The sequence below is a fragment of the Vulpes lagopus genome, chromosome 24 (assembly GCF_018345385.1).
Source record: "Vulpes lagopus strain Blue_001 chromosome 24, ASM1834538v1, whole genome shotgun sequence".
Taxonomy (NCBI): Eukaryota; Metazoa; Chordata; class Mammalia; order Carnivora; family Canidae; genus Vulpes; species Vulpes lagopus.
Genome location: NC_054847.1, coordinates 9,938,230 through 9,964,339, shown reverse-complemented (window position 1 = coordinate 9,964,339; position 26,110 = coordinate 9,938,230). Strand labels below are relative to the sequence as shown.

The window sequence follows — 26,110 nt, the reverse complement described above, 5'->3', positions numbered from 1 at the left end:
CTGGTGCAGGACTTGATTCCAGGACCCCGGGATCACGACCTGAGCCAAAGGCAGATGTCTACCACTAAGCCCACCCAGGTGCCCCATTGACTTGTTCTTTCTGCCTCAGAACGATGACTTCTGATACTTTGTGTTGTGGTTATGATCTTTTACTGTTTCCATATTCCCTAATCTTGTGGCTTTCAAACCTAACTTACATCAGAATCACCTGGATACTTCTTAAAATACAGATTTCTGGGCTCTAAGAGTTTCTGATTCAGAAAGTCTGGTGTGAAGCTCAATAACTTGCCGTGCAGACAAGTTCCCTTTATGATAATGCTGCTAGTCCAGGGAACCATGTCTTGAAAAGTACTGCTCTAACCCAATAGGCTAAGATTAATGAAATAAGAAATAATTACGTTTCAACATTATTAGATGCAACAAATAATAATAAAAGCACAGAATATTTTATTATTTTTTAAAGATTTTATTTATTCGCGAGAGACCCAGAGAGAGAGAGAGAGAAGCAGAGACAAAGGCAGAAGGAGAAGCAGGCCCCTCAAAGGGAGCCCAATACGGGACTCCATCCTGGGATTGCAGGATCATGCTCTGAGCTGAAGGCAGACGCCCAACCAGTGAGCCATCCAGGCGCCCCAGCACATTTTAGGCGCCTCAGAATATTTTAATAATAACACAGCAGGTTTTATCAGGCAATTGTGTAACTTCCTTTTTTTTTTTTAAATACTACATTTTATAAGGTAAAAATTAACTTGCATATATGAGACATTTTGAAGATTTAATAATAGACTCTACAAAGTGAAAAAAATGAACAGTTAATTTTGAGAAGATACAAACAGAGCTCCAGGCCTAAATTGAAACTCCTTCAGTATTTGATAGAATTGATGATGAAATACTCATCCCTAATAGCTATCTCTTATTTTTTTTATTGAGATATGATTGACATGTAACATAATATTAGTTTCAGTGGTGTAGAACATAATGACTTTATATTTGTGTATATTATGAAATTATTACCGCAGTTAAGTATGGTTAACATCTATCACCATACTATTACAAATTTTATACTTGTGATGAACTTTTAAAATCTATTCTCTTAGCAACTTTCAAATATACAGTATATTAACTGTCATTAATATAAAACGGTAACTATAGTCACTATGCCATACATTACATTCTCTAGGACTTCCAGTTATAAAATAACTGGAAATACGTACGGTTTGACTCCCTTTACCATTTCATCCATGCACTACGTGCCACCCATGGCAGCCACCTATCTGTTCAAGAATTCAGCATTTTGGTTGGGTTTGTGTTTGTGTTTTGTGTTTTTAGGTTCCCAGAAGTGAAATCATAATGGTATTTGTTTTCTCTGTCTGGTTCATTTTCTTTAGCATAATATCCTCAGAAGTCCATACAAGTGGTCACAAATGGCAAGATACTCTTCTTTATTATGGTTTGGTAATATTCCTCTGTGTGTGTGTGTGTGCATGTGCATATACACATCCTATCTTTTTGTCCATTCATCCAGCAGTGGACACTTAGGTTACTTCCGTATCTTGGCTGTTGTAAAATAATGCTTCAGTGAATACTAGGATGCAGATATCTTTTCAAGTTAGTGTTTAGGGGGCACCTGGGTGGCTCAGTGTTTGAGCATCTGTCTCTGGCTCAAGTCAGAATTGTGGATCCTGGAATTGTGGCCTGCATCAGGCTTCCTGTATAGAACCTGCTTCTCCCTCTGCCTAAGTCTGTGCCTCTGTCTCTCATGAATAAATAATTAAAATCTTAAAAAAAAAAAACAGTTAGTGTTTGGTTTCCTTTGGATAAGTATCAGAGTGGAATTGCTTGATCATATAGAAATTCTATTTTTAATTTTTTTCAGGCATCTCCATACTGTTTTACATAATGGCTGCAGCAGTTAACATTCCCACTAACAGTGCACAAGTGTTATCCTTTATCTCCACATCCTCACCAACACTTGGTATTTCTTGTTTAAGCCAATGTTTTCTTATTAAGTTTCTGTCTAGATGATCTGCTTACTTGATAATATAGTTGGATATTGAAGTCCCCTAATATCATTGTATTGTCTATTTCTTCCTTTAAGTCTGTTAATGCTTGCTTTATATGTTTATGTGCTTTGTGTTAGGTGCATAAATATTTACAAATTTTATACCCTGTTAGATTGACCCCTTAGTCATTATATAATAACTATGTCTCTTATGGAAATCTTTGTCTTAAAGTATTTTGTCTTATATAAGTATAGCTACCCAGGTTTCTTTCGGTTTCCATTTTGCATGTGTTGTGGTTTGAAGGCGGGGTTCAGAACTTACGGTCAAGAAAGAATTCTTAGACATCTTTGGTGCAAGGTGGTTTAAATAAAATAAATAAAATCTTAAAAAAAGAAAAGAAAAGAAACCTCCTTCACAGAAGAACTGGGTACCTCAACCTCTTGTTTCTCTCCCACCCTGTGGTTGGTAGGTGGTTAAAAACTCTCTTCACTTGGTAGAGTCCTGTGGTGGGACCTAGTGCCAGTGGTCACCAGAGCCAAGCAATCTTTTAGGTGTCTCCTGGGCAGCAGTTGAAAAAATCAGGGTGCCAGACAAGGAATATATAAGTTCCTTTCCAAAAGATACCAGTGATGTGGAGTGAGGCAGAGGGAAAGTGCAAAGATGGCACCTGCTGGTCTCCATCTTCAGAGAGTGTTTCATTAGGTGCCCCAGATGTATATTAAATTAGATTTCTTCCCTTTAGGCCCATCCTTTAAGATAAGCAAGTAAGTCTCTCTTGCAGAAAGTCTGGGCACTTTTAAGTTTGCTGCCTCTACTCTCCCCTGGGGTCGGTGAGTTTGCATTAAGCCTTAAGAACTGTTTCTCAGTTTACTCCAGTCTTGGGAGTCTTGTGGTCACAGGCTCTACTTGATTTTCAAAGCTGGAGGTTTTGGGCAGTCATCTGTCAGGTGCAGGTGTTAAAAGTTGGAGCGTCAGATGTGTGGTTCAAACCCTTTGCTCTTCAGGGAGAAGCTTGGGATTGTGAGTTCCCTCCTCATTATGGGTTACCATGATGGGGGTAAGGTTTATGGTGAGATTGTGTCTTGGCCTGTCCTTCCGACTTGGATGTGAGTTTTTTCTCTTTCACCCAATGGGAGGAAGTCACTCATCTAGTTTGGGAGTTCCATATGTAGTTTTTAGATTCAGTGTGTCCATGGGATGAGGTGATTTTAGGGTTCTCCTATATTGCTATCTTGAACCAAAACCTCCCTATTAGCTATTAATACTTGATAGGTATTAATCACTTTTAATAAGGTACTACATTTTAAATTCATATATATTGCATTAGAAACAATGAAAACTCTTATCTCTGATACAGCATATTCAATCAGTAGAGCAATTTTAGGCATAGCAGATTATGGTGTCTGACTATAGGTAATGACATAATTTTAGTGCTCATTTATATAGGAACAAAATTAGAGGGATTACAATACTTGTTTCTAAGATGTAGTAAAAAAGGAAAAAAAAGGTGCTGTGAGCAGTTCCACTCCCAATATGTACCCAGACATGAAAACATGTCCACACACAAAAGTTAGTACTTAGATGTTCTTAGCAGCATTATTCATGATAGCTGAAAAGTGGAAACATTTGTGTCTACCATCTGATGAGTGCATAAACCAAGTTGTATATTTGTACAATAGAATATAATTTATCATTTACAGTAGAATATAATTTATCAATTAAAAGGAATTACATATCTCTTTATACCTAATAGGATGGGTGTACTTAAAAAGACAACAGCAAGTATTGATGAGGATACAAAGAAATTGGAACCCTTTGACATAGATCATGGAAATGTGATATATTGCAGGCCACTATGGATATAAATTTGGCAGTTCCTTAAAAGGTTAAATATAGAATTAAATATAGAATTATCAGGGGGATCCCTGGGTGGTGCAGCGGTTTAGCACCTGCCTGCGGCCCAGGGCGTGATCCTGGAGACCCGGGATCGAGTCCCACGTCGGGCTCCCGGTGCATGGAGCCTGCTTCTCCCTCTGCCTGTGTCTCTGCCCCCCCCCCCTCTCTCTCTCTCTCTGTGTGACTATCATAAATAAATTTAAAAAAAATAAAAAATAAATAAAAATAAATATAGAATTATCATAATACCAATCCTAGACATACACTGGAGAGAATTGATTGTCACATGTTCACACAAAATTGTTCATAGCAGTGTAATTCACGAGAGCATAAAGGTAGAAAAGGCCTAAATGTCAGCTATAAAATGGAATGAGGTACTGTTAAATGCCACAACATGGATAAACCTTGAAAACATTATACTAAAGGAAAGAAGCTAGACACACAAGACCACGTGTTGTATGATTACATTCATATGAAATGTCCAAAATAATAAAATCCATAGAGACAGTTAAGTACTTGCTAGGGGCTGTGGGTAAGAGGTCATTGAGACCGACTGCTAATAGGTATGGAATTTCTTTGGGGTGATGCAAGTATTATTTAGTATTGGTGGTTATACAACATAGTGAATACCCTCAAGTACACTAAAGTATACATTTTTTAAATGGTGAATTTTATATTGTGTGAAATATATCTCAGTAAGTAATTCTGCATAAAATAATGCTAGGTATCTGGTCAATTACATTTTATATTTGATAAATATTGCCAAGTTGTCCTACATTGAGATGGTATAATTTTTATTCTCATCAGCTATGTACATGTGCCTGTTTCCACATTCTGGGAGCCACTGTGGTATGGCATTAAATTTTTAATCTTTGCCAGTGTGTTAATGCTGAAAAATGAAAATCTAATGTGGGTTACTTCTATATTTCTCTAATTATGATCAAGAGAGAATATTTTATCTTAAATATTATGTATATTTCCTGTGAATTTTCTGTTCTTACTCATTATCCATATTTCTATTAGTGTTGGGTTTTTTCTTATTTGTAGAATTTATTTTTTTTAAAGATTGTGTTTATTTGAGAGAGAGAAACAAAGAAAGCATGAGCAGGGGTAGGGGCAGAAGGAGCTGATCAGGGAGTCTGATAGAGAACTGGATCTTAGGACGCTGGGATCAAAGGTAGATGCTTAACTGAGACACCCGGGCACCCCTATAGGACTTCTCTATATGTTCTCTGTTTTCCCACTTTTTCTTTTGACTTGATGATGTGTTTTTACTAGGAACAGTATCTTTAGTGTCCAGTAGTACTGATTGTAACATTGTTTCATCTTCATGGTCTAAGCCAAGCTAAATCCTATCTCATTGACGTTATTGATGAGTTGATTAAATTTCCCAGGACTTGTTATTGTACTCCTTCTAAGCTTTGTCAGCTTAATACATCTACATCTTAATACATCTAGTACATCTTAATACATCTTAACTTAATACATCTATATGTATGTAAATGTGTTTATATTTCTGATACTGTTTTAGAATATTTTAAGGGAGAACTGAATGTGGAAGACAGGCTTTAAATAGATTACCCAAGCCCAAATTTTGAGTATAGACAAACATTAAGATGAAGGTAATTTATGACTTTGTCTAGAAAACATGAAGAATGAAATCACCTTAATATATAGATGGTTTGGAAGGTGGATAAATGGGTGGATATACAGGCGAAACAAATTTGTGAAGTAAGGGTGAAAACTGATTATTGATGCAGAAACTGATTCCCCTCGCCCATGCCAGCTGTTGAGCCATTTAGCAGGTTTAGTCAGTCCTTCACCAAAATTTTTTTTTAAGGTTTTATTTATTTATTTGACAGAGCACAAGCTGGGGCGAGTGGCAGATGGAGACTGTGGGAGAAACAGGCTCCTCACTGTGCGGGGAGCCCAACATGGGGCTCAATCCCAGGACCCTGATATCATGACCTGAGCTGAAGCACTTAACTGACAGCCACTCAGGCACACCACCAAATTTTTTAGTACAAATTATATGCCATGCCCTATGCATAGGTGCTTACTCTCTGCTTTGAACGAATCAGATTTTATCCTTTAACCTCATGGAATTCATCATCTAATGAAAGAGATGGCAATAAAAAGGGCAAATAGACATTATGATTAAGAAAATGTTATGAGGGACACCTGAGTGGCTCAGTGGTTGAGCACCTGCCTTTGCATCAGGTTGTGATTCTGTGATCCTGCATTGGAGTCCCACATCAGGCTCCCCACAGGGAACTTGATTCTCCCATTTTCTTTATGTCTGCCTCTCTTTCTGTGTCTCTCACGAATAAATAAATAAATAAAATCTTAAAAAAAAAGAAAGAAAATGTTATATAAGAAATTAATATTCCTTACCCACTCATAGAAAATAACCAAGGAAATAGGAGGTTTGTGACATACTTTTGGTAATCAGTGAAGTCCTTTCCAAGGAGGTAGCATTTAAGCTGAGACTTAGAAGTTAATAAGAATCAGCCATGGGAAATTAGGAGAAGGACATCCTATGCATGAGGAATCTTCTAATTGAAGACCCTAACTTGGCATCTATGAGAAACAGACAAGAGGCAGTTGTGGCTGGTGTTTAGTAATTTGAGGTAAGAAGTGATTATGCAAGCCCTAGTAGGGGCTTTGGACCTTGTGTTGAGAAAGAGCTTTAAGCAAAGGAGTAATGTGTTCTGAAAGAGGAATCTAGCTTTGGAATGGAAAATAAAGAAAATAAAGAAAAAAATAAAGGTAAGAAAAGAAGCAAGGACAACAATTAAGAGGCAATAGCTAGGGGCTCCTGGGTGGTGCTGTAGTTTATGCGCCTAACTCTTGGTTTCAGCTCCGGTTGTGATCATGGGTCATGGGATTGAACCTCTCATCAGGCTCTGAGCTCAGCTCAGAGTCTGATTGGGAATCTCTCTCCCAGCCTTCCTTTCCTTCTCCCTGCTGCGTGCACATGTGCACTGTTTTCTCTGTGTCTAAAGTAAATCATCTTTTTTTGTTATTTTTAAATAAGCTATGGCCAGAGCTATCTCAGACATAAAGATGATGGCAGAATGGATAGAGAAGATCTGTTAAATTCAAAGTATATTTGAAAGGTAGGGGGATCCCTGGGTGGCGCAGCGGTTTGGCGCCTGCCTTTGGCCCAGGGCGCGATCCTGCAGACTCGGGATCGAATCCCACGTCGGACTCCCAGTGCATGGAGCCTGCTTCTCCCTCTGCCTGTGTCTCTGCCTCTCTCTCTCTCTCTCTCTCTCTCTCTCTCTCTCTCACTGTGTGCCTATCATAAATAAATAAAAAAAAAATTTAGAAAGGTAGAATTAGCTGGATTTGATGTGTTGGATGTTGTGGATAATGAAAAGGAAAGACTTATGAATTACTCTTAGCCATTTGTTATTAAAATCTATGTGCTCTGCTTGGAATCAAGTATGGGTGGTAGAGTATGGTTATACATAATGATAGATAAGTTGATATTTATGTAGTGCTTTCAAACTACTGCCACATCTAATACACATTTTGGGTTCTTTAATTTTTTTAACTGAAACATGTTGGCAGTCTGAATTTAGCTATAGTTTTCCTTAAGTAGAGCTTAATTGGCATTCAGAAGTATTGAGACTACTTAAAATTCTCACACCTTTTAGTACTTCCCCAAACTAAACATTATCTCTTACAAAATCAGGGTGGAGATTTTTTGGGGGGAAGGGGAGATATTTTTATTTTTTAAGGAATAGGGTAGAAGTTAGAAAATTTTTCTTAAGATTTGGGATGATTAGGTGGCATAGTTGGTTGAACATCTGACTCTTGATCTCAGCTCAGGTCTTAATCTCAGGGTTGTGAGTTTAAGCCGTGCATTGGGCTCCATTTTGGTTGTGGAGCCTACTTTTTATTTTTTATTTTTTTTTTAATTTTTTTTTTTAATTTTTATTTATTTATGATAGTCACACAGAGAGAGAGAGAGAGAGGCAGACACAGGCAGAGGGAGAAGCAGGCTCCATGCACCGGGAGCCTGACGTGGGATTCGATCCCGGGTCTCCAGGATCGCGCCCTGGGCCAAAGGCAGGCGCCAAACCGCTGCGCCACCCAGGGATCCCAGGAGTGTATTTTCTTGATGTGTAGTTAGATTTTGTCTGAATGAAAATATAAGGTCAACTATATTTTTATGAAAGATATCAAGAATTTTAAAAACTTTCCACACTGTTATATAATATATTAACAGAAATCACTTTAGATTGCTATTTAGGATTTTTCCTTCTGGAATAGAGTTTATTGCATACTATAGAATTTCATGGGAAATTTAAATAAAAAATTTAGAGTTCCCACAAATACATTCAATACTTTATAGTAGAATTTTATTAACTTAATATGAATATCTGTAAATTGATTATTTTTTCCTAGACTGTTTTCAAACTGCAGTTTTTAGTATTGATCTTAAAATGTTATAGATTTATAAGCATTGATGTATTAGTTCATCAAGGAAAAAAGAAATCAGTCTTATTTATTTATTTTTCAGAGGTGGCTGGATCCAAACAAACCAATAAGGAAGCAGCTAAAGAGTGAGCATATACACTTACTTGACATTTTGCAACTATACTTTATAAAGATAAAGGATTAATATAATCTGATTAATTAGAACTGCTCTTATTAATTCTAGGAGGATCTCCTTACAGTTTGAACTTTAGAGTCAAATTTTTTGTAAGTGACCCCAACAAGTTACAAGAAGAATACACAAGGTGGGTTTATGGAGCATATTCCTGAAAATACTGTCAAAACTATGAAATTTTGAAAAATTTTTTTGAAATTTTGAAATTATTTAGGCAGAAAAAAATTATCATAGTGTAATTCTGAGATTCCCAGCCATCACATGGAATGGGTTATAGATCTTTTATGTTTCCTTCCCTCTTGGATGGCTGGGAGGGCTTTAGGAGATTGGAGGTCCAGGGCCACCCCAGGTATCCACAAGCAGCCTTTTGAACCGTATCAAATCAGAATTTTCTACTTGTAAAAAAAAAAATGGTTAAGAATCACTGGTATAACTAGTTGAGGCAATCAGATGATATTGTAATTGTATCCAAGTGATGCTGCATAGTGAGAATTGTGTCTGCTGGTTTTTTGTTCATGTAAAAGCATATTTATATATATTTTTTATTTCCATTGAGGAGAACATAGAATTTGGAAAATATATAACCATTATGTGAGGAGTAATGGTCAACAGGTACTTTTTTTTCCCTATGAAAATGCAATCTGTAGTTCCCTTTTGCTAAGATTCAAATTCTTTTTTTTCTTTTTCTCCTCCACTCTCACCGTTTTCCTTAACAGTATAATTAACATATAGTGTTGTGAGTTTCAGGTAAGCAGGTGCCTTTTTATAAAAAATTGTTGGCAGGGAGTACACTAGCACATTTAGTTCTTTAAGTGCTAACTTTATTGGCAATTTTAAATCTGATCTTAAGACAGAATCGAATTTTGTTGTCACTTCTTCTTGACAAAGTATACACAAGAATGACCCAGATGAGCATTTTGAAAGTATATGAATGTTAGGTTAGCTATTTAAGGTAGAAATAGTGGGGAATAATCACATTGTGGTGTCTGTACCTAAATAATAATCTTGTTTATTTGAAAGATAGCATTTGGAGTTAGGCTTTAAAAAAAAAAAAAAAAGACTAAATAAAAAATTAGCATAGAGTACCTCCATAAAAGTCTCAGATACAAGAATATAGGTCAGTGATTTTATTCAGAATTACTCTGAAAGGTAGGTGCTAAGTTAACAATCTGTTCCTAAAGCTACCTGTAAATAGTCTGTGAAATGTTACCATGTTGGTCATTGTTTAGCATACTGTGGTGATGTGGAGTAACAAAAGAAAAAATTAAAAATATTTAGGCTGTATTTACCAATCATCGGTTGTTTATAAAATTAGGGTTTTCAGTAGACCAGTTAAGAAAAGTTAAATTGACATTTTTGAGGGTCCTTTTCTGTGTGTTTGTTGAGTGCAAGGTGTTACCTTTTTTATAACAGAATTTAGGAATGTAGGTCCTGGAGTAGGCAGTCCTAACAGTTGAAACTAATATTATTTCCAAGTTAATTTGTCTTGGAAAGCAAAGTTGTGTCATATGAATAACCTTCAGTTTAATATTGTAGCTCCCAATCATTCCAAGTTGTTGTTGTTAAATAATTAAAATAACAAAATCTTTTATCTTAATAAATCTTAGTATTGTAGAACCTCCTGTGATTTTGTCTTAACTTCAAGGAAATTACTCTGAATTAATAAAAATTATGATTTATGAAACTTTTTTTTTTTAAGATTTTATTTATTGATTCATGAGAGAGCCAGAGACATAGATAGGCACCAGGAGAAGCAGACTCCCTGCAGTGAGCCTGATGCGGGACTGAAATCTAGGACCCCAGGATCATGACCCTGAGCCAAAGGCAGATGCTCAACCATTGAGCCACCCAAACACCCCTTAAGAAACATGTTTAAGTGCATTTTACAATTTCCTGAAATCAAGTAGCAAAGTATTCCATAATACATATTTCATGTAATCAGTTTTAAATGTATAAGAAATATTTTAATTAAAAGATGAATAATTTAAAATTGGATTTCTAATGTGTTTAATATATATGAAAAGTTTGTTAGAGCGGTTAAAATATGGCCAGTTGCAGCCGTATTCATAATTTACTTCACTCAAAATAATGTCTTTGAATTTCTTAATGGAGCTTGAATGTGTTGATTTTTTTTTTATAGCCTGTGTTGAAAACATAAGAAAAAAATAAATGTATCTCAATGATAATTAAGTCATAATATCTTCCTGAAGTAGAAGTAAAGCCAAGCCAAGTTTGGTAGTAACCAAGCAGTTGCTTTGTGTTCAGCCTGTTGTCTAGATTATCTTTGTTTTCACTAAAAATAATGTATTGTTTGAAAAATCCTTTATAATAGGATGTCCTAGAATCTTTTAACTGGTGGTATTGGGTAAAATGAATTAAGTAGCTAGTTTTTATTATATTATCGTAGAATACCTTATTGAATCTCTACCTTCCTACAACTTAGAATCACTTAGGGGAGCTTTAAAACATGCTGATGCCTTGGTCATACCCCTGAGATCTTTTGATTTAATTAGGTCTCAGATGGGAGTATTACAAGCTTCCCAGGTGATTCTAATAGACAGCCAGCGTTAAGAATACTCCTTTAAAACTTTATTGCTTGGGTAGGCTTAATGCAGTGGTCATGACTAGTAATATGACACCTTCAGCCACAGCTGATAAATTTTAAGGACTAGTTTAAACCCACAGAACAGGAAATCTGTGACAACACCTCTTTACCTTCAGATTCCATTTTAGATAAGTTGTAGGAAAGAGTGGACCTATAGAACTTACGTCAGACTACAGGTCATTTGGTATTAGCAGGTGCTGGCATCCTTAGAATTGGAGTTTTCTCATGAGTCATGACAGTACAAATGACATTTCTTTGGTCCCTTCTTAGTGCTTAGGTGTACTCAATACATAATAAGTGCTCATGGTATTGGTTACTGTCTAGATTAGAAAAGTTGTATTATTTTTACAGATTAAGTGTGTCATTTCTGTATTTACCTCAAGCATTATTAATCTATATTAAAAGTCTTAATTTCAAAATTAGGTTTTTAATCACCTTACTTAGGGCCCATAGGATACATATACTAGACAAGTGATATTACTTCCTTTTTTACAAATCTAGAAACTGAGGCTCAGCCAAATTTTAAGTACTTTGCTAAGGAGCACTGACTGGTTTAGTGTATTAGGACTTGAATTCTAGTTTCTACTCTGTCAATCCTTACTGGTTATTTAAATAAAATTCATCACATAATGTGAGCACTGGATGTTATATGCAGCTGATAAATCATTGAACACTATACCTGAAAATAAGTATGTAGTATATGTTGGCTAATTGAATTTAATTTAAAAAATAAAAATTCATCAGGCATAGGTATTATTTGTGTAAGACTTAAAATATTATGTCAAAAATACACATGCCTTTTCAATCTTAACTATGAGATTAGTTCCTACCATGAACCTTTACTTTTAATTATGAAACCAAGTTAGCTTTACCAAGTTAGGTAAAGATTTATTGTCTTATGTTGAATAAGTAGGTAATATTCACAGTATTACATATTAATTCTCACAGGAAGTTTGTATACTTAATATGTGAAGCCAAGATATTTCTTTTATTTAATAAATTTATCTTTTATTGGTGTTCAATTTGCCAACATATAGAATAACACCCAGTGCTCATCCCATCAAGTGCCCCCCCACAGTGCCCGTCACCCAGTCACTCCCACCCTCTGCCCACCTCCCCTTCCACCACCCCTAGTTCGTTTCTCAGAGTTAGGAGTCTCTCATGTTCTGTCTCCCTTTCTGATATTTCCCCACTCATTTTTTTCTCCTTTCCCCTTTATTCCCTTTCACTATTTTTTATATTCCCTAAATGAATGAGACCATGTAATGTTTGTCCTTCTCCGATTGACTTATTTCACTCAGCATAATACCCTCCAATTCCAACCACGTTGAAGCAAATGGTGGGTATTTGTCGTTTCTAATGGCTGAGGAATATTCCATTGTATACATAAACCACATCATCTTTATCCATTCATCTTTTGATGGACACCAAGGCTCCTTACACAGTTGAAGCCAAGATATTTCTATCAACTTAAAAAAAATTGTTTTAGTGAATATCTGATTCTCTGAAATACTTAATTACATTTTTTGATAACTTGAATATTGTCATGGAGGTCTTTAATAATTTTAATCAGCCAGACAACTAAAATTCTTAAACATGATTTTTGATTCTTGGAGTATGTGTACTTTTTTCACTGGAGTGGAATAAAGTCTTAAAATTCACTGTTAAAACATTTAAAGCTACAAAATTTGGTCTTCTGCCAGCATTAAAAAGTACAGGTGACTTGTTGCAAGCATCGACACATCATTGAGGGAATGACTTACCCCATTAGTGGGGACTAGGTGCCATCTCGTAAGCAACCTCCGCATTCTTTTTGATAGAAATCTTAATGTGTTGTTGGTTTTGAAGGAAGTTGGGTACTTGGCAATTCTAATAGTAGGGAAGGGAGCTTAAGGTTTTTTTTGTTTTGTTTTGTTTTTTTGTTGTTGTTGTTATTTGTTTTTTGTTTTCTGATCAAGGAGAGCTTTCTTAACTCAAATGAAAATGGAAAAGTGCTTTTCTACACTTAAGCTTCTGGCAGCTAAATAAGTCGACCATAGGCCTGTCTTTGCAGCTTGCTTTCTGTCTCAGAGAAAGGATGACTTTCTCCACGTGATCTTTACTGCATTGCTGTCAACTCTTCTATGTCTCTAACTCAGGTTTTCTGTGTTTCCCAGTTATAATTTCTACAAACAACAATCTTCAGAGGATACTCCCTAATCTCCCTCGGTCATGTAGTTCTTAGAGATCTTGAGTTTTATAATACAAGCTAGTGGAAACATATTTGAAGTACTGAATTGCGTTTATCAAAGATTTTTAAAGATTGGGATTCATGAATTTATGAAAGCTTATTTTAAAGATATCTTTACGTGTGCTAATATATAGATTATAAAAGGAAATACTTAAATTCAACTTTACTAGTTAATATAAGTATACCATTTTTAAACTCTAAATGTTGTAATTCCAGTAAATCTAAATGTTGTCTCTTGGTCTCTCTCTTTTTTTAAGGTACCAGTATTTTTTGCAAATTAAACAAGACATTCTTACTGGACGGTGAGCTATTTAAAATTTTTAATAATGGACTTTAAAAGTACTTTTAGTTAAAAAAAAAAGTACTTTTAGTTCTATATTAAGTAACTCATGATCATTTCAAATAAATTATCTATTGAAAAATGGTTATTACAGTATGAATTTTTTTCATCAGATAAGTTTGTTACTTAATTGATAAAGTATAAGTGATGGAGACTTCATAGGTGAACAGTATTATATGAATTACAGTGCTTTTGAAAATATTGTGTTTAACCTTAGCTTATGTATTTTCTGTTTTGTTTTATTAGATTGCCCTGTCCTTATAATACTGCTGCCCTTTTGGCTTCATTTGCTGTTCAGTGTAAGTATGAACTCACTCTTAGGTCACATAGCATGTGATTATATGGTCTGTGTTGATAGTACATTGCCTTTAATGCAGGAGTTCATTAGACATATGTTACTATACAGAAAAAAGTGATTGCAAAGGAAATGTAATGAAACATTCAATTAGTTTAATTCCTGAAAAAGTTTTTCTGAAGTTGTTTGAGACCTAGAGGAATGCTAAGTGTGTTGTTATAACTTGCTTACATGGTAGCTAGCAGTAAAAACAAGTATTTAACTTCCAAGAAATATAATGGAATTCGTGACATTGCTGTTTGGGCTATCAGAATTACTAAATTTGTTTATTAAATTTTGACTATTTTTCTTCTATGTAATAGCTGAACTTGGAGACTACAATCAGTCAGATAACTTGTCAGGCTACCTCTCAGATTATTCTTTCATTCCTAATCAACCTCAAGATTTTGAAAAAGAAATTGCAAAATTACATCAGCAACATACGTAAGGATTTATTTACTTTTCTGCTTATTTCATAAACTTCTTAATGGCATCTTTTCTAGAGAAATGTTTTAAATTATTTCTAATGTGATTGTTATATTTACTTAATACACAACAGTTATTGTTATATAAAATAGTGTTATTGGTGTAAGGAAATGTGGGTTGTCTATTCTAAAAAAAAATCATTGCTAACTTCATAGAATATATGAATCTTTGTTTCATTTCTAGTAAGAACCATAAAACTATATGTAAACAGAAATTTGCTATTGGGGTGCCTGGGTGACTCAGTTGATTGAGCCTCTGACTTCATCTCAGCCCAGGTCTTGATTTCAGGGCTTTGTATTGGGCTCCATGCTCTTAAAAAAAAAAAAAAAGAAAGAAAGAAATTTGCTATTATGTAAAGTTGACAGTTCTTTGGGAGAAATTTTATTTTATTTTTATTTTAAGATTTATTTATTTATTCATGAGAGACAGAGAGAGAGAGAGAGAGAGAGAGAGACAGAGAGAGAGAGACAGAGACAATAGGAAGAGGGAGAAGCTCCCTGTGGGGAGCCTGATGTCGGACTCAGTCCTTGGACTCTGGGATCACGACCTGGGCCAAAGGCAGATGCTCAACCACTGAGCCACCCTGGTGCCCCAAGAGTAATTTTAGAATATTAATAGTATGCTCATAGATCAGTTGTTACATATCAATCTACTGAGCAATTCTTTCTTAGTTTTTAGCTATCTGAAAGGAAACATTTGTTTGGTAATTTGTCAAGAGGAGAAAGGGAACATTCTGTAATATTAAATTAATTTTTAAAAATCCTTTTAAGGGATGCCTGGATGGCTTGTGGTTGAGCATCTGCCTTCATTCAGCTCAGGCCGTGATCCCAGGGTCCTGGGATCGAGTTCCACATTAGGCTCCCCATAGGGAACCTGCTTCTCACTCTGCCTATGTCTTTGCCTTTCTGTGTTTCTCATGAATTCATAAACAAAATCTTAAAAAAATAATTTTAAAAATCTAGCATTTTTTTCATTCATAAGAATATTCAACTTTGTTATTTTGTGAGTCTTCATTTTCTGTTACATAATTTTTTTTAAGAAGAGATTTATTGCTGTGAATAGAAAATAATACCATTTATTTGTTAAAAGTTTACTTTTGCTTTAACATGCAATTCAAAATTACTCATGGAGGAACTAAGATGGTATTGCAGATTGGCTAAGAAAATATTTGAACTAGAGATCCAGACTGCCTGGTCTGAAATTCTGGCTAAGACAACTGTTTTATAATCTTGGTCAGATTGCTACTTCTGCTTCTCTGTTTCATTATATATAAATTGTGGGTAATAAAAGTATCTACCTCTGGAGTTAATGTAAGGATTAAGTGAGTTTATATATACAAAGTACTTAAAACAATGCCCAACAGATGGTACGAAGAAATATTAACTCTTAATATTAAGAAAACTTAACTTTCATTTGGTAATGGCCCATGTATCTAAAACAGGTTGGCGTGCTGGCTCACTGCCAATTTTTGTACTGGCCCATGAACTTAGAATGATCTGTACATTTAAAATATTTGACAAAAATACGAAAAGAAGAATAACATTTTGTGGCAGGTGAAATCTTGAGAAATTCCAATTTGATGTTCATAAATGAACACTTACTGGAGCATAGATTCCCTTATTTGTCTTCATGTTTGTGACTGCTTTCATGTAACAGCAGAGCTGAGTAGTTGTAGCAGAGACTCTGTGACCTAAAGTATTTATTATTGCCTTGCTCTTTATAAAAGCTTGCTGACCTCTGATCTAAAATAAGACTAATAAAATCACAATTTCAATAGACTGGCCCAATGCCAGTGAGGGGGCTGATTCAGTCTCACAATAAATGGCAATTTTTTTTTGAAGATTTTATTTGTTTATTCATGAAAGAGAATGGCAGAGATATAGCCAGAGGGAGAAGCAGGCTCCTTGAGGGGAGCCAGATGTGGGACTTGATCCGAGGACCCAGGATCATGATTTGAGCCAAATGCATACGCTCAGCCACAGAGCCACCCAGGTCCCCCAATAAATGCCATTTACACATAGCATATCCGAATCAAGGGTTTCAAGATAAATCAGATTTTTTTTGATAAATAAGATTTTTTAAAAATTTGCCAGTAATGGAAACTCTCTTCTGTGAGGAAGAAGTTTAATAAGGTACTGATTATGTATTTGTATTTGGTTTATTTTTATTTTTTTAAAGGTTTTATTTATTAATAAGAGACACAGAGGGAGAAAGAGGGGTGGGCAGAGACACAGGTAGAGGGAGAAGCAGGGTCCATGCAGGGAGCCCGACATGGGACTCAATCCCGGGTCTCCAGGATCAGGCCCTGGGCTGAATGTGGTGCTAAATCGCTGAGCCACCCGGGCTGCCCCTGTATTTGGTTTAAAGAAATGATTCCTCAGATTTTTTTTTTTTTAAAGATTTTATTTATTTATTCATGAGCAACACAGAGAAAGAGAGAGAGAGGCAGAGACACAGGCAGAGGGAGAAGCAGATTCTTCAGATCTTTAAACAAAGAAAAAATAGAATCATCCAGTTTAACTGAGGAATAGGGGATGGGTAGGGAGGTAGAGATTTATTTAACTTAATTGAATTTTATAGAAAATTGAGGTATATGTGGTTTTTCTAGGAATTCCATTTTTATGAGCTTCATTGACAGGCTGTTGGCTTCCTTTTCTGTTACCATTAGTGAGTGAAAGTTGCTATCTTTTCTAATTTGCTGATTTTGCTCTGGTATAGTCAGATAATATCAGATATCAGATAGTTTTAGAACTAATCTAGGAGTAGATTTGTTTTTAAAGGCTTTGCTAGAGTAGTAGTCCTCAAACTTGTGTTCATAAGAATAACCAGGACGTTCTTAAATATAACAATTTGGTTCTTATTCCTTCCACATCAGATTGTATATAGTAATACTTCTGCAACTATCTGTGATAAAAGACCACAATTTCCCCCCATTCTGTCATGGAATGAAACTTCTGAAAGATATAGTAAAATTGAGTTACTAGGAGAGTAGAATGGAGAAGTAGAGACATAAAAAATAACAAGTCCTTGTTTCTCCTTATTAGTTTCAACAGACATGAAATTATTCTGCCAATAATTGTGCTATGAAATATAAAAGACTGACTCTCAGTTTCTGTACTTGGTATGAATCAACACCTGTATGTATACCATGTTCTGAGAGGCATTGCTTTGGAGATTGTCTCAGAATTTGTGTGTTTCAGAAGCACCTGTGTGATTTAAATGCAGATACCATATCTGGACCAGCTTCTGAAAAACATTTTGAAATTAAGTCAGAGGGTAAAATGACTTTGTTAGCTGTAAGAACAAGTAGGGAATTTTAAAACTTGGTCCTTTTTTTTTTTTTTAATATAGTTGCTACACAGTTATATTAGTTTCAGGTGTATAACACAGTAATTTGACAAGTCTATTCCTTATGGTACACTCACAAATGTAGCTATTATGTTACCATACAATGCTATTACAATACCATTGACTATATTCCGTATGCTGTACCTTATGATTCCGTGTGCTTAAACTCATTCTGTAACTGGAAGCCTGTATCTCCCACTCCCTTTCACCCATTTTGCCCATCCTCCCAAAGCTCTCCCCTCTGACTACCATCAGTTTGTTCTCTGTATTTGTGGGTCTGTTTCTTTATTTATACAGTTTTTTGGATTCTGCATATAAGTGAAATCATATGGTGTTTGTCTTCTTAGTCAAACTTACTTCACTTCATAGAATACCTTCAGGGTCCATCCATTTTGTCACAAACGGCAAGATCTCATTCTTTATAGCTGAGTAATACTCCATTGTATATAAATAAACCACGTCTTACCAAATTACCTGTCAAAGGACACTGGTTTGTTTCCATATCTTGGCTATTATTAATAAGGCTGTAATAAACATAGGGGTCCGTATATTTTTTTGAGTTCGTGATTTCGTTTTCTTCGGGTGAATACCCAGTAGTGGAATTACTAGATGATATGGCATTTTTAATTTTTTGAGGAACCTCCATACTGTTTTCCATAGCGGCTGCACCAGTTTGCATTCCCACCAACAGTGCAGAAGGATTCCTTTTTCTCTACATCCCCTGGTGCATTCTTATATTTCTGGAAAATAAAATATTCTACAAAGTAATGATTTTTGTTCCTGAAAATGTACCCTACAGGTAAGTTAGATATTACTGTATGGAACTAAGAGGAGTAGTCATGCATGGTATATTAGAAAAGATTCAATTAGGATGCTCAATTTTCCAGATAAATCAGGTTTTTTTTCTTTCTAATTTGGCCATATTTGTAATTGGTATAATGTATAACATAATGTCTTTACAGAGGTTTATCTCCCGCAGAAGCAGAATTTAATTACCTGAACACGGCACGTACCTTAGAACTCTATGGAGTTGAATTCCACTATGCAAGGGTAAGTGCATAGAACTAATTTAATATTGTTGAGTTAGACTCCATATACTCAGTATCACAGTTTTATTTAATGCCTGTTAAGAGTAAGCAGCAACTGGAATAACCAGGGAGCGCTGCCAACATAGTTGCACTGAAAATTTACTCTGAATATAAATATTTTCACAGGGCAGCACGGGTGGCTCAGCGGTTTAGTGCCACTTTCAGCCCAGGGCGTGATCCTAGAGACCCAGTATCGATTCCCACGTCGGGCTTCCTGCATGGAGCCTGCTTTTCCCTCTGCCTGTGTCTGTCTCTCTGTCTCTCAAGAATAAATAAAATCTTAAAAAAAAAAAAAAAAAGATTTATTTAAAAAAAAAAAAAGAAAAACATTTTCACAATCACTTAAGATTTATTACCTGAGGAGAAGATTGAAGTCAATTTTTTTTGGTTATTTTTCTTCAAGCTAGTGTTCTATGTTAATGATAATTTTTTTCTAGATCATAAGAGAGAATCAAAACTATACAGGAAAAGTAGGGTTTTTTGCATTGATCATTATTATAAAAGATGTTTTCACTTCAGTGAGGTTTGTGTTACTTGTTTTTATCGTTTAGTGACATCATTATAAATTTTTAAGGCACAGAATGAAGAATATTAACATATTTTGGTTGTGTTTCTCCCCTGCCACAAATTCCTTTATTAAGATGGAATTTACAGTCATTGGCTTCTTCTGTACAGTGCTCTGTAACAACTTTTTCGTTGTGTCAAACTTTGGTGCTTCCAGAAGACCGTTATTCCCGTGCTGTAGGCATATTTGTAAGTGCTATCCTTCATTTGTGTGACTCTACCTAGATTCTTTCTCATGGTTTCTTTATCAAGAGGTTTTAGTCCTTCATAAGTACCCGGAATACAGCTTTTCTTCATAACTGGTGAAAAATAGAATATAGGTAATCACTGGTTGAGTTAGTGATAGGTTTTATATTCTCTTGGGACAAACTGCCAAATCTCATAAGGATAGCATTCTGAAAGGGAGTTAAGTTTTCCCTAGATAGATATTTTGATTTTATTTTAATATATACACTCAAAAAAGCTCTATTCCACATTGTGTTTTTATTGTTGAGGGTCTCACCTGGCCATGTTTTTCTAGGAGAGTAGTGTTAGTTCTTATATTTCACAAAGCTTATGTCAGTTTTGTGCTTTCCAAAATGTCTCATAAATGGAATCCTACATTATGTAATCTTCTGAAACTGACTTTTTACAATAATACATTTCACATTTATCCAACTTACTGTCTGTTTCAGTAGTTCATTCCTTTTTTTTTTTTGTTTATCCATTCACCCATTGGAGAACATCTAGGTTGTTTCTGATAGTTGTGTTTTGATTTTGTTTTTTCTTAATAGACTACTGCAAAAAATTCATTTACAGGTTTTTGAGTAGTTTTAAGTTCTCATTTTGTAACGTAGAAACCCCAGAGTGAGATTGGTTGGTCATATGGTATGTGTATATTTAGCTGTATGTGGAACTCCCACATTATTTTCCATAGTGACTGAACCACTTTGTTTCCCTACTAGCAATATTTGCAAGTTCCAGTCATTCACATCCTTTTTGACATGTGATGCTGTCCATTTTATTTTGTTTCTTTTTACGCTTTTCTAATAGGTCATGTTTTATCTCATCACAGGTTTACTTTACCTTTCTCTGATGACTAATGATGTGTTGAGCATCATATCTTCTTTGATGAATCTCTATTTGTCAAATGTTTTGCCCATTATTTAATTTCATTTATTTTCTTGCTCTTGTTTTTCTTTTTAAGAACTCTTTATATATTATAGATAGATAATAGATATGTGATTTGCAAATATTTTTTCCCAGTCTTTGGCTTGCCCTTTTATTCTCTTTAACAGTGTCTTCCACAGAGCAAAAGAAAGTGATAGATTCTAACATTCCTATCAATCACTGATTGATAGTCTACCTCAGTTTAAGGCTTCATTGTGAATGTCTCATTTCCATAGTTATTTATAATGATGAAGGTAATTCTACTGAAAAATAAATTTTGCCTCTCACAGTTTTAAGAAATGGAAAGCTTAATGATGATATTTTGATTATTCATTAATTCATTGAATATTTATTGAGCACCTTCTATGTTGCCAGTCCCATTAACAGACACCAGGGATACAGCAGTGAGCCAGATGAAAAAACCAAGTCGTCATGAAGCTTGCATTCTTGTAGGCAGGACAGATTATAAACAAATAATTTAGTCATCAGAATACATGGGGGTGTTCCATGGAAGTAAAATTCAGTAACAGGAAAAATAATAGTCTGTACTGATAGAAGTCAGAATAGTAGTAATCCATGGAAAGATTTTATTAACTGAGAGACTCATGAGGGAGCTTTCCTGGATTTTGAAAATACATATATTGATTTGTGGTAGTTTTGAAGATGTGTATATGTAAAATTTAGGGTTATACACTTAAGATTTGTACATTTTAATATATATACAATGTACTCAATTTTCTTTAGTTAACTAAACGAGTAATATATCAAGTAGTAATAGGTGCTATGGAGAAAAATTATCTGAGAAAGGGGATTGAGACAACCAGAAGTAGAGCATCAGGGAAGGCCTCACTGAGAAGATAAAACAGAAGATAATATGTAGATACCCAGGGGAAAGGAAACATCAATGAAAGGCTATGAAATAGGTTGCTTAGCAGTTCAAAGAACAGTAGAGAGACCAGTATGGCTGGTACAGTGTAAGCCAGAAGAGGAGAGTATTCATGAGGTTAAGGTAGACTAGGTTTTTAATTCTAAGCCAGGTCATTAGTTTGAAGAAGTAATAGACACAGTGTGATTTACATTTTGAAAAGATCACAGTAGCTGCCATTTCAAGTGAAGAGCCCAGCTAACAGACTGTTACCATGATCAAGATGAGAAAGAATGGTGGCTGTAGCTAGCCGTTGGGTGGTAAGAAGTAATCAGATTTTGTATATATTTTGAATATGGAAATGACAGCATTTATTGATGTATTGGCTGTAGGATGTGAAAGAAAAAGGATTCAGGAATGATTCCAAAGTTTTTGGACTGAGCAACTAGAAAGCTGGAGTAATACTCAAGATGTTGGGAAAGACCATAGAGAAGTGGGTGTGGGAAGATAGGTCAGAAATTTTAGTCTTAGGGCAAGTTAAAAAAAAATTTTTTTTTTAAGATTTAATTTATTTATTCATGAGAGACACACACAGAGAGAGGCAGAGCCACAGGAAGAGGGAGAAGCGGGCTCCATGCAGGGAGCCTGACATGGGACCCAGTCCCGGGCTGCCCAGGGCAAGTTAAACTTTAGGAGACTTTTACAGATCCACAAAAGGAGAGTGGGGAGTTCAGTGTACAATATTGGAATTCTGAAGGGAGGTATGAACTGAAGATAGGCATCTGGGAATTGTCTGCTCACAGCTAATATTTAAAGCCATAAAATGAGAGCACTGAGGGGAAATTTAGTGCATATTGAAGAGAAAGTTCCACAGAGCTGGAACACTTTGGAGATGAGAGGTTAGAGAGATGAGGAAGAACCAGGAGAGGAGACCAGAAGAAGCAGCCCTTTAGACAGAAAGAAAACCTTTCTTTCTTTCAGATACATTTGTGTCTTTTTTTTTTTTAATTTTTTTTTAATTATTATTTATTTATGATAGTCATACAGAGAGAGAGAGAGAGAGAGGCAGAGACACAGGCAGAGGGAGAAGCAGGCTCCATGCACCGGGAGCCCGACGTGGGATTCGATCCCGGGTCTCCAGGATCGCGCCCTGGGCCAAAGGCAGGCGCCAAACCGCTGCGCCACCCAGGGATCCCTACATTTGTGTCTTTGAAGCCAAGTGAGTCAGGAGTGATCAGCTGTGTCAGATGAGAACTAGATTAGGAATGTGTAAGTCATCAATGACCTTGTAAGAACAGCTTTGGGATATTATGATAGCCAAAGGCTGATTACAGAGTATTTAAGAAAGACTGTGAGGATAGTAATTTTGAGAGATTTTGCTGTATCGGACACAGGTAATAATAATAGAACCTAAATAGCATTTACTAAAGGCCCAACACCTTCTTAGGGCTTTATGTCTATTAATTTCATTTAATCCTTATAACATCCCAGTGAGGTAATCGTATTATTATCTCCACTTTACAGATGAGGAAAGTGAGACAAACAGATGTTAAGTAATTTGGCTATATAATAGCTATTTCTGTATTGAAGAACCAGTTTATAGCTACTTCTAAAACCTTGTTTTTAATTGGCATGTATTTGAAAACTTTTTGACAGATTGGTTAGAATAATCAAATAATTTAAAAATATAATTCCTTGAGGGGTACCTGGATGGCTCAGTCAGTTGAGCATCCAACTCTTGATTGCAGCTCAGGTCATGATCTCAGGATCCTGGGGTCAAGCCCCCTTGGGCTCTGTGCTTAGTGGGGAGTTGGATTGGGATTCTCTCTCCATCTCACTCTGCCCTTCATGCATGCACTCTCTCTCTCTTAAATAAAATTTTAAAATAATAAAATTATATGTATATTTATTTATTATAAATATATAAATATATATAGGTATATATATTTATTTATTTATAACTATATTTATTTATGTATATATATAAAATCCCTTGAAATGGAGAAAAGAATCTCTCCTATCCAAGTGGAGCTATATATATGTGACTTCCTCTGTGTCACTTTTACAGTATTCATATCACCCAATGACTTTTCATAATTCTGCTATGTGCTTTCACGCATCCCAGCATGTCTAGACATAGCTTGTGTGTGTGCGTGTGTGTTTTCTATTAGGTGTCTTTATGAAACCATCAGTAGATAACTACTTGTGTTCATTTTCACTGAGTAATTTGAATTTACATACACTGTTAAGCCTATGTATGGCACATAGAAACATTTTTTGAATTCATGAATGTATATTATGCCTATCCACAATGAAAATATACAAACATAAACATTTTAAATCAATTTTATATGGGGGAAAACATAAAACTAAAATGTTAATAGAAAATAATTTCAACCTATATTACAGAAAAATTTAATATTATTTTGTTTTATTCATAATATTTTATATTCATATTTCATATTTATTCCAAGGATTCTTTTAGACCTGTAATTAAAATATAACCATGAAACTAACACTGAGAAACCAATTTCATTAGATTTGCAAAAATTCAAAGAATTAAAAATATCCATTATTGATCAGAGATGGAAAGTGGACATTCTGAATTGAAGTAGAACTTTATCTTACCCTTTCGGAATGCAAATATTAATGTGAATATAATCTTTGATCACTTCCATTTCTCAGATTCCATCCTTTAGAATATTTATTTAGGTGTTTTAAATAATATAGTCAAGGATTTTTATTACAGTATTGTTTGTAATATTAAAAAATTAGAAACACTCAGGGCGCCTACGTGGCTCAGTCAATTAAGTGTCTGCCTTTGGCTCAGGTCAGCCTGATCCCGGGGTCCTGGGCTCAAGCCCCGTGTTTACTTGTCCCTCTCCCTCTGCACCTCCTCCCACTCATGTGCACGTTCTCTCTCTCTCTCTCAAAGAAATAAAATCTTTAAAAAATATATAAAATCACTCTAAATGAACAGAAATCATTAAGAAATTATGACAAATCCATATTTTGGAATACTATGCAACAATTAAAATTGATGTTAGAGGTATGCGTATATTGATATGAAAAGATATCTGCAAAATGCTAAGTACAGGGATGCCTGGGTGGCTCAGCGATTGAGTTCCTGCCTTCAGCCCAGGGCATGACCCTGGAGTTCCGGGATCAAATCCCCATCAGGCTCCCTGCATGGAGCCTGCTTCTCCCTCTGCCTGTGTCTCTGCCCCCCCCCCCTCTGTGCATGTCTCTCATGAATAAATAAAATCTTTAAAAAAAAATGCTAAGTACAAAAGAAAAATTACAGAATAATGTTTCCTCGTTTTTGTTGATTAAAAAATTGTATAGTTATGTATAATATTTATATATTTTTATGAATACAAAGATACAGAAGATTATACATCTCAAAGTATTAATAGTGGCTACCTCTGAGGAATGAGGCAGAGAAGGTGAGGGATGGTTATTGACTTCTTATTATTTCAATGTTGTTTTGAGTTAATTTATTATAAATAAGGGAATTATTTCACACCACTTAAAATTAATGTTGGGAATTCCCATCCACAAAACCATAAAATTTTAGTGGGACTGAGTTAGTTTATTCTTAGACAATAGACAGGATAGAATATTAAGTAGTCCTAGCTATTTAGTTTAGAGGAGACTACTTTTGGAGACTACCCTCCAAAAGAAAGGAGGGAAGGCCACTACAGGGGAACATGAAATGAACAGTTCAAGTTTGAGGTATGTGTGGAAAATAGTAGAACATCTATTCATATTCATCCTAAATCTCATCCTTTTACATTGCTATTTTTTAACTTATTTTAAAATCAAGCAGAGATACAAGTATGTACTGTATTTTAGTGAACATCTGCATCTACTGCCAGGTCAAGCAAGTCATTCCAGTAACATTCTTTGTGCTCTGTCTCAATAACAGCCCCTTCCTACACTGTATTATTTTGATGGTCTTATCACCCAACTGTGCCTTCCTAGATACTACAACTTGGTCTTGCTTTTTGTTTGTTTTAACTAGATAGCTTTAAATCTGTTAATCCTTCTTTTCTTAAAAATTTCTTTTTAAAGAACTTGACCTTTTCATTTTTAATTTCTCATGGTTTGGACTTTACTTATCACATGCTCATGATGTAATTCAGTATGTTGTGCTGCGTTTTATATTTCTTATAGACTGGCAACGTGATCAGGAGGCATATTCAGAGTCAGGATTTATCCTTTTTTGTTTTATTTTATCAGGAAGCACATAATGTCCGGTTTTCACTTCTTCTTTTTTTTTTTTTTTTTTTTTTTTTTAGTAGCTTTTGATCCATTAATTCACTGGAAGTTGCAAAATGGAAATTTTTTTTTCAAAATGGAAATATCTTAATTCTGTTTTTGTTTTTATTTATTCACTGGGATAACCTTAAAGGGAGTCCCTTCCCTTCTTTTACTTTTTAATTACCCAGTAGCATAGCTCATATACAAAAAGCCCAAGGAAAGTGTTGTTTGATTCCAAGGTGCATGGGTGGCTCAGTAGATTAAGAGTCTGCTGCCTTTGGCTCAGGTCATGATCCAAGGGTCCTGGGATCGAACCCC

At 35.2% G+C, this 26,110-nt stretch overlaps 1 protein-coding gene across 3 annotated transcripts in view; it reads left to right on the top strand.

The window, feature by feature from the left end:
- Positions 1–26,110, top strand: part of PTPN4 (protein tyrosine phosphatase non-receptor type 4) — a 208,224-nt gene that overhangs the window by 95,126 nt on the left and 86,988 nt on the right. The window contains exons 4-9 of one of the 3 annotated variants that reach the window (XM_041739473.1): positions 8,431–8,473; positions 8,551–8,650; positions 13,613–13,657; positions 13,942–13,994; positions 14,353–14,473; positions 18,826–18,913. In XM_041739473.1, coding sequence (XP_041595407.1) covers positions 8,431–8,473; positions 8,551–8,650; positions 13,613–13,657; positions 13,942–13,994; positions 14,353–14,473; positions 18,826–18,913 — 450 coding nt within the window. The remainder of the gene's footprint in view (positions 1–8,430; positions 8,474–8,550; positions 8,651–13,612; positions 13,658–13,941; positions 13,995–14,352; positions 14,474–18,825; positions 18,914–26,110) is intronic. The other 2 variants (XM_041739474.1, XM_041739475.1) reach the window with 2 other exon arrangements.